Below are 14,179 nucleotides of genomic sequence, written 5' to 3' on the forward strand. Positions count from 1 at the left end.
GTAACAATTAATCACTCCTTTATCATTGTCCCTGAGTTCCAAAACCAAATGAGAAAAGACAACTGTGGAGTCAGAAAGATGGAGATCAGAATATCAACTGTGTAAATGGGTGGAGATGAATTGGCGACTGTAGCTTAAATCAGCAGCCAAGTGAACTTCTCAATAACTTTACCTCTAAATTAAATATATTAACCTAGTCTTTTCATCCCTGGATTGAACCTGCCTCCTCCCATTAAGGAATGGAAATGCCTCTGTAAGTAAAGATCATGTGAAAACTGAGGATAGTCTACTCTGAAAGAAAGAAGGCTCAAAAGGGTCCAAACCACACAAACTCGTTTCTTCTCCCAATCTCAATCAGACTGGTCCCTCCCACTAGATGAAGAGGTAGGTCAAACCACGTATTAGTCTCATGAAGGCCCCACTACCTAGAAACGCAAGGTCAGGAGAATAGAGGTTGCAACATTTTAAAATTTGTATTCACTGGGCTTCCCTGGTGGTGCAGTGGTTGAGAGTCCACCTGCCAATGCAGGGGACGCAGGTTCATGCCCTGCTCCGGGAAGATCCCATATGCCACAGAGCAGCTAAGCCCGTGCTCCACAACTACTGAGCCTGTGCTCTAGAGCCATGAGCCACAACTACTGAGCCTGCGTGCCACAACTACTGAAGCCCACGTGCCTAGAGCCCGTGCTCCGCAACAAGAGAAGCCACCACAATGAGAAGCCCGCACACCACAACAAAGAGTAGCCTCTGCTTGCCACAAGTAGAGAAAGCCCCACATGCAGCAACGAAGACCCAATGCAGCCAAAAATAAATAAATTAATTTTAAAAAAAATTTGTATTCACTTAAACCATTGGCCATAACCATTCAGCATATGATGAGCCAGGGGAGATCTGCAGTGCATAGGACTGTTCGAATCCCATAGCATGAAGCTGTCCCCCAATACCAACCTCTGTGTCTTTATTTATCCTCCTGGAATTATTTGTGGGCAGTTTGGCTGCCCCCAGAAACAGTTGAGAATAATTTGTTATTTAAACTAACTCAAAGGACAATCTGTACTCTAGGCTGAAGATTAACTCTCCACCTATCTCCCAGCTCAAATTATACCCAGCCATCTTGTCCAATATAACTCACCAAAGGCTATTAAATAAAATCTAACTGACAGCATAAAGATACTCCAGAGTATAACATAACCAATTCGAAAGTATCCTAAATTTATTGAATATAAACTACCTTCCGTTATGATGTTTCCAGACACAAATAAACAGTAAAATCCTTCTCACAAAGTTCAGCAGATATTAAAGATGAAATACTTAAGATCCAATGGAGCAAAGAATACATTATTATTATGGTATTTTGAAGACACTTTAAAAATCAGATATGTATTTCAATATTTAATGCTGACAGTGTAGTGAGGGAGGTACTCATATAATGCCAATATTTATAATTCTGGAAGGAAGTTTCATAGTATGTATCAGGAACCCTCCCACTGATTATCAACTTTCAGTGATCCACTATAAGAAAATCCTGTAACATTTATAAAATGAAACAATTACAAGCCACTAAAATAAATATTACATTCATATGATACAATACTAAGTTGCCAATTTCAAAACTTTGTTTTTGAAGACCTGGATAATATTCACAATATAATGTTAACTAAAACAAAGAATATACAATTAAATATAATATGATCCACTCAGGTAAAGTATTTATTTGTAGATATGAATTTTAAGTTATATTTTCAAAAAATAAAAGAGACTGGAAACAAATAAGCCAAAATACAGACAGTATTTATACTTGGATGGTGGGTTACATGTGATTTAAAAAATTTTCTTTATGCTTTTCTGTACTAAGCTTTTCTATACAAATTAATTTAAAATGGTATCAAAATTGATTAAATTACATTACAAAATCTATTGGATGTGGCCAAAGTTACATTAAGGGGGTAAATGCACAGTCAAAATTATTTTATTATTTTTAAAGGAATAAAAATGAATATTAGCCTAACAAGCAAGAAAAGGAACAAAAACGTGCAACCTCAAAGAAAGCAGAAAAAATAATAAAGCAAAAATGTTTAAAGTAATGAATCAAATGGTTGCAGAATTTTGTGAATATACTAAAAATCACTTAACTACATACTTTAAAATGGTGCATTTTTGGTATATGTAAATTATACCTCAAAGCTGTTATAAAAAGAAATAATCAGTAAAGAGAAAAGCAGTAGAATGAAAAATGAAATAAAATTTAAAATCTGGTTCTTTTGAGAAAAACCAATAAGATACAGTAAAATATGGCAACTTTCTGGAAAATTTAATCAAAGAAAAAAGGAGAAAAAAAACTTTAAAAAGAGAAAAGGGATAAAATAAATATGAAAAATTTTAAATTATAAATGAATACTACATGTCAACCCTTAAATAAATTTTAGAACTTCAAATGGACAGTTCTAGTTTTTTTATTTTAGAAAAAGCCAATAATTGAATGACAAAATAAAAACATTTTCAAAGAAACAACTTCAGAAAAGACTCAAATAACCAAGTAGGTGAGATATGTCAAAACTTCAAGGAAAAGAACATAGAAAAAAGAAGTTACCCAATTGACTGCCATACTCAAAATATAACAAAAAATAAAATATAGAAAATATATAATAAAAATGTAGACATTAATCTAAATAACTGATAAAAAAAATCTTAACCAACATCTAATACCTTACTTATGGGTAAAATCTAAAGATTTTCCCATTAAAATTAAGAATAAAATAAGAATACCTAAAATAGTTTCAATAAATATTTCCAAATTCTCCTGGAAGTTCGAGTCAGTATATTAAGAAATATGCCAGAAATAATCCTGTAAGATACTATTATTATATGTAGACAGTAAGTTTGGGCATTTAGGAAATTCAAGATAATTATTCAATGATAATTATATCAACTAACATTTATAGGGGACTTACTATATAAATTTCACAATATGATGCACTATCTATTATACTTAATCCTCATGATACTCACATAAGGAAAGTGAGACCTGAGAAAACTGTTTCAGAGAGCTGAAGTGACTTGTCCAAGGTCACAGATATAAGTGACAGGGACAGGACTTGTACCCAGATCTGTCTTATCCCAAAGTCTAGGCGTTCAGTAACTGTCTATTAGAAACTATTAGAAGTCTAAAACAAGATAAAAACTCATGAAGGTGACCAGATATAAAATAAATATAAAAAGTTAGTTTCCCCCTTCTTATTTATAACGTGTCTTGTTTAAGAAAGCATTTCAATATGTCTAATAAAATAAACACAATTCAAGAGTAAAGTAAAAAGGAGTGAGGTTTTAAAATGGCAATTGGAATACTCAGCGACACACCTAAGGTTACATGGCAGTATGTGGCACAGCAGGAATTCCAACCCAGGCAGTCTGACTGGGTAATGCTTCCTCTTCATTTTCTTCTATGTCTAACTATGTAATTTTATATAGCCAACATAAAGGCTGAGCAGAGAACCAAGACCTAAACTCAGCAGAACTGGACCAAGCAGAGGCTGCTAACAGTGAGGAAAGCAAAGACACAGGCTTCCTTCAAGTTTCTGGAGGCAGAAAATATATAGGAATGTATTTGGTTTTAGTAGGTATAATACCAGACAGAACTAAGTTTGTCATATAATAACTGCTGGAACTCCTACTTCAGGTGATTTGTCTATTAATCAATATATCATCTTTATCATCTGAGACGCCAAGGAGATGGCAGCAAAAACTACAGTGTAGCCTTGAAAGACACTTGCCAAGAGATAAACTGCATCATTTATCACTTGAAATATTTAGACATAGTATGATGACTCTGCACAAGACAATAAAACTTTAGGAGACAAAAAAAACCCCAGTAATATATTTGAAAGGTACATTCAGTACACAACAAATATGGAAACTTTTGGGAAACAAATGAAACCAAGTTCCCCTAAAACAAGTTTACCAGGTTTACGATTAGTCTCTCTATCCAAAACTTTATTCCCTTTTTTAAAAATAATATTTGTCTTCCTCAGTCAAGCAGTAATTTTTTTTAATTTATTTATTTTATTTATTTTATTTTTGGCTGCATCGTTGGGTCTTTGTTGCTGTGCGCTGGCTTTTCTCTAGTTGCGGTGCAGGGGCTTCTCATTGCACTGGCTTCCCTTGTTACAGAGCACGGGCTCTAGGCACGCGGGCTTCATTAGTTGCAGCACACAGCCTCGGTAGTTGTGGCTCGTGGACTCTAGAGCGCAGGCTGCTCAGTATTTGTGGGCCATGGGCTTAGCTGCTCCTCGGCATGTGGGATCTTCTCACACCAGGGCACGAACCTGTGTCCCCTGCACTGGCAGGCGAATTCTATTTTTTTTTCTTTAACATCTTTATTGGAGTATAACTGCTTTACAATGGTGTGTTAGTTTCTGCTTTATAACAAAGTGAATCAGTTATACATATACACATGTTCCCATATCTCTTCCCTCTTGCGTCTCCCTCCCTCCCACCCTCTCTATCCCACCCCTCTAGGTGGTCACAAAGCACCGAGCTTACCTCCCTGTGCTATGCGGCTGCTTCCCACTAGCTATCTATTCTACGTTTGGTAGTGTATATATGTCCATGCCACTCTCTCACTTTGTCACAGCCTACCCTTCCCCATCCCCACATCCTCAAGTCCATTCTCTACTAGGTCTGTGTCTCCATTCCCATCTTACCCCTAGGTTCTTCATGACCTTTTTTTTCTTTCTTAGTTTCCATATGTATGTGTTAGCATACAGTATTTGTTTTTCTCTTTCTGACTTACTTCACTCTGTATGACAGACTCTAGGTCCATCCACCTCACTACAAATAACTCAATTTCATTTCTTTTTATGGCTGAGTAATATTCCATTGTATATATGTGCCACATCTTCGTTATCCATTCATCTGTCAATGGACACTTAGGTTGCTTCCATCTCCTGGCTATTGTAAATAGAGCTGCAATGAATATTTTGGTACATGACTCTTTTTGAATTATGGTTTTCTCAGGGTATATGCCCAGTAGTGGGATTGCTGGGTCGTATGGTAGTTCTATTTTTAGTTTTTTAAGGAACTTCCATACTGTTCTCCATAGTGGCTCTGTCAATTTACATTCCCACCAACAGTGCAAGAGTGTTCCCTTTTCTCCACACCCTCTCCAGCATTCATTGTTTCTAGATTTTTTGATGATGGCCGTTCTGACCGGTGTGAGATGATGTGTCACTGCAATTTTGATTTGCATTTCTCTAATGATTAATGATGTTGAGCATTCTTTCATGTGTTTGTTGGCAATCTGTATATCTTCTTTGGAGAAATGTCTATTTAGGTCTTCTGCCCATTTTTGGATGGCATTGTTTGTTTTTTTGTTATTGAGCTGTATGAGCTGCTTGTAAATTTTGGAGATTAATCCTTTGTCAGTTGCTTAATTTGCAAATATTTTCTCCCATTCTGAGGGTTGTCTTTTGGTCTTGTTTATGGTTTCCTTTGCTGTGCAAAAGCTTTGAAGTTTCATTAGCTCCCATTTGTTTATTTTTCGTTTTATTTCCATTTCTCTAGGAGGTGGGTCAAAAAGAATCTTGCTGTGATTTATGTCATAGAGTGTTCTGCCTATGTTTTCGTCTAAGAATTTGATAGTGTCTGGCCTTACATTTAGATCTTGAATCGATTTTGAGCTTATTTTTGTGTATGGTGTTAGGGAGTTTTCTAATTTCATACTTTTACATGTACTTGTCCAGTTTTCCCAGCACCACGTATTGAAGAGGCTGTCCTTTCTCCACTGTATATTCCTGCCTCCTTAATCGAACATAAGGTGACCATAAGTGCGTGGGTTTATCTCTGGGCTTTCTGTCCTGTTCCATTGGTCTATATTTCTGTTTTTGTGCCAGTACCATACTGTCTTGATTACTGTGATTACTGTCTTGATTACTTGATTACTTGATTACTTCAGACTATACTTTGTAGTATAGTCTGAAGTCAGGGAGCCTGCTTCTTCCAGCTCCATTTTTCGTTTCCAAGATTGCTTTGGCTATTCGGGGTCTTTTGTGTTTCCATACAAATTGTGAAATTTTTTGTTCTAGTTCTGTGAAAAATGCCAGTGGTAGTTTGATAGGGATTGCATTGAATCTGTAGATTGCTTTGGGTAGTAGAGTCATTTTCACAATGTTGATTCTTCCAATCCAATAACATGGCATATCTCTCCATCTATTTGTGTCATCTTTAATTTCTTTCATCAGTGTCTTATAATTTTCTGCATACAGGTCTCTTGTCTCCTTAGGTAGGTTTATTCCTAGATATTTTATTCTTTTTGTTGCAATGGTAAATGGGAGTGTTTTCTTAATTTCACTTTCAGATTTTTCATCATTAGTGTATAGGAATGCCAGAGATTTCTGTGCATTAATTTTGTATTCTGCTACTTTACCAAATTCATTGATTAGCTCTAGTAGTTTTCTGGTAGCATCTTTGGGATTCTCTATGTATAGGATCATGTCATCTGCAAACAATGACAGCTTTACTTCTTGTTTTCCGATTTGGATTCCTTTTGTTTCTTTTTCTTCTCTGCTGTGGCTAAAACTTCCAAAACTATGTTGAATAAGAGTGGTGAGAGTGGGCAACCTTGTCTTGTTCTTGATCTTAGTGGAAATGCTTTCAGTTTTTAACCATTGAGGACGATGTTGGCTGTGGGTTTGTCATATATGGCCTTTATTATGTTGAGGAAAGTTTTCTCTATGCCTACTTTCTGCAGGCTTTTTATCATAAAGGGGTGTTGAATTGTGTCGAAAGCTTTCTCTGCATCTACTGAGATGATCTTATGGTTTTTCTCCTTCAATTTGTTAATATGGTGTATCACGTTGATTGATTTGCGTATATTCAAGAATCTTTGCATTCCTGGAATAAACCCCACTTGATCCTGGTGTATGATCCTTTTAATGTGCTGTGGATTCTGTTTGCTAGTATTTTGTTGAGGATTTTTGCATCTATGTTCATCAGTGATACTGGCCTGTAGTTTTTTTTCTTTGTGACATCTTTGTCTGGTTTTGGTATCAGGGTGATGGTGGCCTCGTAGAATGAGTTTAGGAGTGTTCCTCCCTCTGCTATATTTTGGAAGAGTTTGAGAAGGATAGGTGTTAGCTCTTCTCTAAATGTTTGATAGAATTCGCCTGTGAAGCCATCTGGTCCTGGGCTTTTGTTTGTTGGAAGATTTTTAATCACAGTCCCAATTTCAGTGCTTGTGATTGGTCTGTTCATATTTTCTATTTCTTCCTGGTTCAGTCTTGGCAGGTTGTGCATTTCTAAGAATTTGTCCATTTCTTCCAGGTTGTCCATTTTATTGGCATAGAGTTGCTTGTAGTAATCTCTCATGATCTTTTGTATTTCTGCAGTGTCAGTTGTTACTTCTCCTTTTTCATTTTTAATTCTATTGATTTGAGTCTTCTCCCTTTTTTCCTTGATGAGTGTGGCTAATGGTTTATCGATTTTGTTTATCTTTTCAAAGAAGCACCTTTTAGTTTTATTGATCTTTGCTATCGTTTCCTTCATTTCTTTTTCATTTATTTCTGATCTGATCTTTATGATTTCTTTCCTTCTGCTAACTTTGGGGTTTTTTTGTTCTTCTTTCTCTAATTGCTTTAGGTGCAAGTTTAGGTTGTTTATTTCAGATGTTTCCTGTTTCTTGAGGTAGGATTGTATTGCTATAAACTTCCCTCTTAGAACTGCTTTTGCTGCATCCCATAGGTTTTGGGTCGTTGTGTCTCCATTGTCATTTGTTTCTAGGTATTTTTTGATTTCCTCTTTGATTTCTTCTGTGATCACTTCGTTATTAAGTAGTGTATTGTTTAGCCTCCATGTGTTTGTATTTTTTACAGATCTTTTCCTGTAATTGATATCTAGTCTCATAGCGTTGTGGTTGCAAAAGATACTTGATACAATTTCAATTTTCTTAAATTTACCAAGGCTTGACTTGTGACCCAAGATATGATCTATCCTGGAGACTGTTCCATGATCACTTGACAATAATGGGTATTCTGTTGTTTTGGGATTGAATGTCCTATAAATATCAATTAAGTCCATCTTGTTTAATGTATCATTAAAGCTTGTGTTTCCTTATTTATTTTCATTTTGGATGATCTGTCCATTGGTGAAAGTGGGGTGTTAAAGTCCCCTCCTATGAAGGTGTTACTGTCGATTTCCCCTTTATGGCTGTTAGTATTTGCCTTATGTGTTGAGGTGGCAGGCAGATTCTTAACCACTGTGCCACCAGGGAAGCCCCAAAACTTTATTCCCTTGCTTGTCTCTTCTGACCTTAGCGCCTTTGTTGTCCAGCCTGACCTCAATCCTATGCTAATTGAACACTAATCAACCAGAGTCAGATGACTAAAACTGCTGTCGATAACATCATTGATGTACTAAAACTGCTGCTGTAGATTGCATCATTACTGTACAAACTCAGAGCAAGATGAATTAACAGGCTCCTGAGCCATGGACACCCTGGCCAGAGAATCATAAACCAGAGACATTCTGACCCCCAAAACTATGATTAAGAAATGTCACAAGAACTCCTTCACATGAAAACTAATATAAAACAAGGGCAGAAAGTCATATATAACTGGCTGAGATGAAAAAACAATAAAATAAAATGAAAAAGGAAATGGGAAACATGACAAACAAAAAGTATAATAACAGAATTAAAATAAACATTAGGAGCAATATGGAAGAGAGATGAATGTGCCTAAAATCTTATCAGTAATACAGAGTACAAACTTGAAAAGGTCTCTCAGAATGCAGAAGAAAAGAACAAAAGTATGGAAATAGTAACAAAGGATAGTGAAAACTACAGGGGAAAGGGACAGGGTAGCCAGACTAAGTGTTTCTGAGGGGAATCCAGAAAAACTGGAATAGAAGCAATTAAAACTATAACTAAAGAAAAGAAGAAAAAATAAACTGGAGGTTGAAAAAAAGACTGAGTGAACTCCCTGTGTTGCAATGGGCAGGAAAAATCAATGAAGAGGGCTTCCCTGGTGGCCCAGTGGTGAAGAATCCGCCTGCCAATGCAGGAGACATGGGTTTGAGCCCTGGTCCGGGAAGATCCCACATGCCAAATAGCAACTAAGCCCGTGCACCACAACTTCTGAGCCTGCGCTCTAGAGCCTGCAAACCACAACTACTGAGCCCGCGGGCCTAAAGTCCATACTCTGCAACAAGAGAAGCCACCACAATGAGAAGCCCGCACACTGCAACGAAGAGTAACCCCCGCTCACCGCAACGAGAGAAAGCCAGTGCACAGCAATGAAGACCCAACACAGCCATAAATAAATAAATTCATTGAAAAAAATAATAATTACATATATGTTATACAAAATAAATACACAAAGCACAAATACCAGAAAAAGTACAAGGCTGTCAATATTTTCCTCCCCCTTTGGAAATGAGGGATACACACTGACCTCTGGGAGAGACACTGTGAAATCAACATACAATAGATCTGGATATGGATGTAAAAAGTCACCTGAAAGAGCTAAGTTAGATCTCAGGCCAGAAATACTGAGCTACTACGTATATGACTATATTAATGTATCTACAGAAAATGTCAAGTAGAATTGCAGTTGACTGAAACATCACTTCTCCACTTAATTTTTTGTACAGGGAAGAGAGGCTTTAGCCAAAGGAATTTGAGAATTCTGACCTCAAAGATGAAGGCATCCCGCCTGCAGAGATGGATATAGGGATTGCAGTCAATGCACCTGACATATTCTGATCCCAAAGACAAAAATCACTCCTATCAAAGCCCGATGTCAGTAAACATTTGTCTTACATTCTGCTTATCTAACCCATCTTATTCTGAGTCCATGGTCATGAAACAATCTTCTGACTATGATTCTGTTCTCTATGTCATTATGCCCAGAGGGAGAGAACGAGCTGCTCACAGCAACTCCATGTTTAGTCCGTGAGATGGCAACTCCTCATTATAAAATAAATTGGATTACTGGGGGGAAGATATGCTAATACTTCAAGTATTCAGGAGTTAGGAAATTAAGTTTACTGGTTAAGGATATGCACTTTAGAAGCAGAAAAATACGAATTTAAATTCTGGCTCTGCCACCTGCCAGCTCTGTGATCTCCAATGTAAAATGAGGACAATGATACCTGCCTTGTAGGATTGTAAGTATTAAATGAGACAATGCATCCAAAGTACTTAGCACAGTGTTTGCCATATGGTAGGTGCCCAATAAATATTTGTTGAAAAACAACATGAATGTATGTGATTGATAAGTGGTTCTCGTTATTTAAACTTGGTATTTAAATAAGCTTAGTTTATACGCATCTTCCTCTAAAACACAGATCCAATCTTAGGGTACTGGGCAAAAATCTGGATTTCGGACTTGCCTATCTTGAAGATAGACTCTTCTAGACTTTGATAAGCTCTCTAACTAACTTCTGCCATTCTGTATGAGGCCTTTTGAGGAAAAGATTGACAGCCTTGTTTTAATACTCTGATATATCCATGTGGCAACCAAGTCAAAGATCTAATTTTTAAATTTTTTTAAAATTTAAATTTTATAAGGAGTTATCTCTAGGTGATGGGATTATGAGTGACCGTTTTCCCTTCTATATTTTCCAAATTATAATACAAAAGAAAAGTTGCCTTTTTTATTATTTAATTTTTTGAAATTGCCTCCAAAAATTCGGACAAAGAGAAGATAAAGATAGAAAAGATGAGATTAAGCTAGAAGTAAAGTTTGTCACCGAAATGCATTATGGTAAGGTTCTATAGGTTTCCTAAAGGTACAGAAGAAATGTTTTCCTAAACTTTCTAGCCTCCACCTAAAGAAACTATGGTCACTAAGGAGATTCACAGAGTCTATAATGTAAAAATAATGTAAGGTCCCAGAAGAAGCACTGCTATTCTTGTTAATAAACCATGAGAGAGGTCTTCCCTGGCGGTCCAGCAGTTAAGACACTGCACTCTCACTGTGGGGGGCATGGGTTCGATCCCTGGCAGGGGAACTAGGATCAGTGCAGCCAAAAAAAATAAACCACGAGAGAAATTCTTCTCATGGGGTTTCACTGAAGAGTGTTTCTTCTGACATCTTTCAGTAAGTTAGTGGCATCATGCCAGAACACAAAGATTAAAAATGTAAACTCTGGACCAATTCAAGAAAGCTATTGTTTCTAAACTACAAAAACAAAACAGGGCTTCCCTGTTGGCGCAGTGGTTGGGAGTCTGCCTGCCGATGCAGGGGACACGGGTTCATGCCCCGGTCCGGGAATATCCCACATGCCGCAGAGCGGCTGGGCCCGTGAGCCACGGCCGCTGAGCCTGCACGTCCGAAGCCTGTGCTCCGCAACGGGAGAGGCCACAGCGGTGAGAGGCCCACGTACCGCAAAAAACAAAACAAAGCAAAACCCAAACTTCCTTTGCAGATAATTTCTCCCATAAAGTAGTCACACTGCACAAACTCTGAGAATGGTGTAAGATGTATTTTGATGTGACACATTTTTCCTCAAAATAAAGTATCAACACAAAACACCTAAAAACAATGCCAAGGAAAAGAAATAAAACCTTTAAAAAGGTGTATTTTAAAGACAACTTTTTTTTAAATCAAATGAAAAGAATATATCAAAAACTTCTTACTGGTAGAAGGAAAAGACAACCTTCTTTGCTAGAATTAACTAAGACATTACTTGTCTAGTTTAAATTACAAAATAGGGAATTCCCTGGCAGTCCAGTGGTTAGGACTCAGCACTTCCACTGCCAGGGGCCCAGGTTCTATTCCTGGTCAGGGAACTAAGATCCCACAAGCCTCATGGCACATGCAAAAAAAAAAAAGAAAAGAAGAAAAAGCTTAAAAGCAGAAGGCGGAAATGTTCAATTCTACATCTGGAAGAAATATATAAGTTAGTAACTTTATTTTCCTACAGAAAATATGGTCTACGTCTTACCATGTGTTGCTGGTTCCTTGGTAACTGTAACTGGCTGTTCATCCAGGAAGAAATCTGGTAACAAAGGATGGCCTGAAAAATTGACCCCAAAAATAATTAGGTTAAGGTAACAACTTCAGTATATTAAGATTTTAACACCTGTTTAATAAACGTTACATGTTTTTATTTTATTGATCATTCTGGTGCTGTGGAAAAGACTCCCATGAGAAGTGTCAAACTATCTGACCTTCATTAAGCTAAAACACTTTTCCTGTAATCCAGTTATCCTCCTCTCCTTCAACAAATTTCATCTTTAAGATCCAACCAAAGAGTTGCCTATTATGTTAAGCCCTTAACTGCTCTCCCAAGAGCTTTTGCCCGTTCTCACCTATCCATGCAACCCTTCTGTGCTACATCCCTCCAAAATGCTCTGGACTCATCTCCTACCTGGCGCCCCAGAGAGAAGGTGGTTCCTCATTAAGAAGAACTTGTTTCCCATCTCTGTCAATGTGTGTCTGTCTTCCCCTCTCAGAAGATTAAAAAAACTGGAGGGCAGGAATGCACCAGTCTTTGTTATATCCTAACACTTAATCATAATTCCATATTCATATTAAGTTCTCAACACTCGATAGGATTTTTAATTTAAACCAAATTTAAAATTTTGTGCATAGTGCCATTGTGTCTTTAAAACCTAAAGTGATAATTACTGAGTACTATGATTGTACCGTAAGCCAGGTACCGTGCCCAGCACATTATATACTTTATTGCATTTAGTTCTTACACAAATCCTGTGTAGAAATTATCTTTCCCTTATTTTAACCAAAAAGGAAAGTGAGGCTCAGAGAAAACAGGTGACATGCCTAAGGCCGCCCAGCTAGTGAGCAGCTGAGCAGAAATGGGAACTGGGTTATCTCCTCCCAAACTCCACTTGTTCCTAATCACTATACAATATTGCTTCCCTCACAGGATTGCTATGAAGGCTAAACAGATACTGTATATAAAGGTGTTTTTTAAAACTGCAAAGAGCTATTTAATTCAATTCAGTTCAAACTGAAGAGACAGGGATGATACAAATAGAAACGTGGTTTCTGTCACCTAGAAGCTCAACCTAATGAATAATATTTAAAATACACTTTTGCACAAATAAATACAACTCCCATTTGGGGCTATATTGTCTATTATATAGTATACTTTATACATAAATTAAAAATGCATTATCATCACCATCCTCACCTACAGTTACAACGGTAAGAATTATTTTTGAACAAGGGGCCTTCTGAGATCTTCTCAAATACCCCCTTGTACATGGGGTAGACCCTGTTCATTCACCTTCACCATTCATCATGAAGTTACTCTCAGACTGCACTTAAGAGACAACATTTGGAAAGCCCATAATCTTAAAAAGTTTTTGTAAAAAACTCACCACTGTATCATATGTTACCATATCCTTGAAGAAAATTTTTACTGTGTGATTTTAAGGCCAACTTTGAAAACTAATTTTCATTTTTGGTTTCAAGATTTGGAAATGGTTAGAAGCTGATGTGACCTTCTCTATCTGTGCATCACTTAAAAAGCCTTCAACTCACTTCTATTTTCCCTTTCTCTGTTTTTCCAGTTGTGTTGGTCTGGGTTTTTCCTTTCACTAGGAGCACAGCTTTTAAAAGAGCATATTAATTTTATAATCACATAAACATGCACACAAAACAGATGTATGTCCACTGCAGAAAATGTGGAAAAACACATCACTACTTTTGAAAACTATATGCATTACCTGGTGTAACGGCATAGACATCAAAATTTTTTATTCCTTCTTCTTTTAAGATATTTTCATCAATAATAAAGTTGCCAGTAAAACTTTTTGGCTTTTTGAAAATGCAATATGCAGCATCTGCCATGATATCAACTTTTCTACATTGGCTTTCAATACCAGATCCTCCCAGCATATCCATAGCAGCAGTGTATATGGCTGTAGAGAAAACAAACATACACATATGTAACTCTAAATCAAGTAATAGGACTATGGGAGTAACAAGCAAGACAAATAATCTCTTTATAACTCAGGTGATGAGAAAAAGGTCCAGAGAGCTTAAAGGATTTGCCAAATGTTTTACTGACGTAACTGGGTAGACAACACATATTCCTTGCTCTACACAACACTGCCTTATACAGTACTCCTTCGTGAGACTATGGCAAAATTCAATTAGATTTCTGACTAAGAATGCTCAAAGAATTTGCATACCATTCTTGAGAGACAAGAAAG

The 14,179-nt window shown here is 36.9% G+C and overlaps 1 protein-coding gene across 1 annotated transcript in view; it reads right to left on the bottom strand.

The window, feature by feature from the left end:
- The window catches only part of HSDL2 (hydroxysteroid dehydrogenase like 2), a 90,681-nt gene that overhangs the window by 22,565 nt on the left and 53,937 nt on the right, over nucleotides 1–14,179 (bottom strand). The window contains exons 7-8 of the mRNA XM_067743645.1: nucleotides 13,691–13,885; nucleotides 11,941–12,012 (exon numbers count right to left, since the gene is read on the bottom strand). Coding sequence (XP_067599746.1) covers nucleotides 11,941–12,012; nucleotides 13,691–13,885 — 267 coding nt within the window. The remainder of the gene's footprint in view (nucleotides 1–11,940; nucleotides 12,013–13,690; nucleotides 13,886–14,179) is intronic.

The sequence above is a fragment of the Pseudorca crassidens genome, chromosome 7 (assembly GCF_039906515.1).
Source record: "Pseudorca crassidens isolate mPseCra1 chromosome 7, mPseCra1.hap1, whole genome shotgun sequence".
NCBI lineage: Eukaryota > Metazoa > Chordata > Mammalia > Artiodactyla > Delphinidae > Pseudorca > Pseudorca crassidens.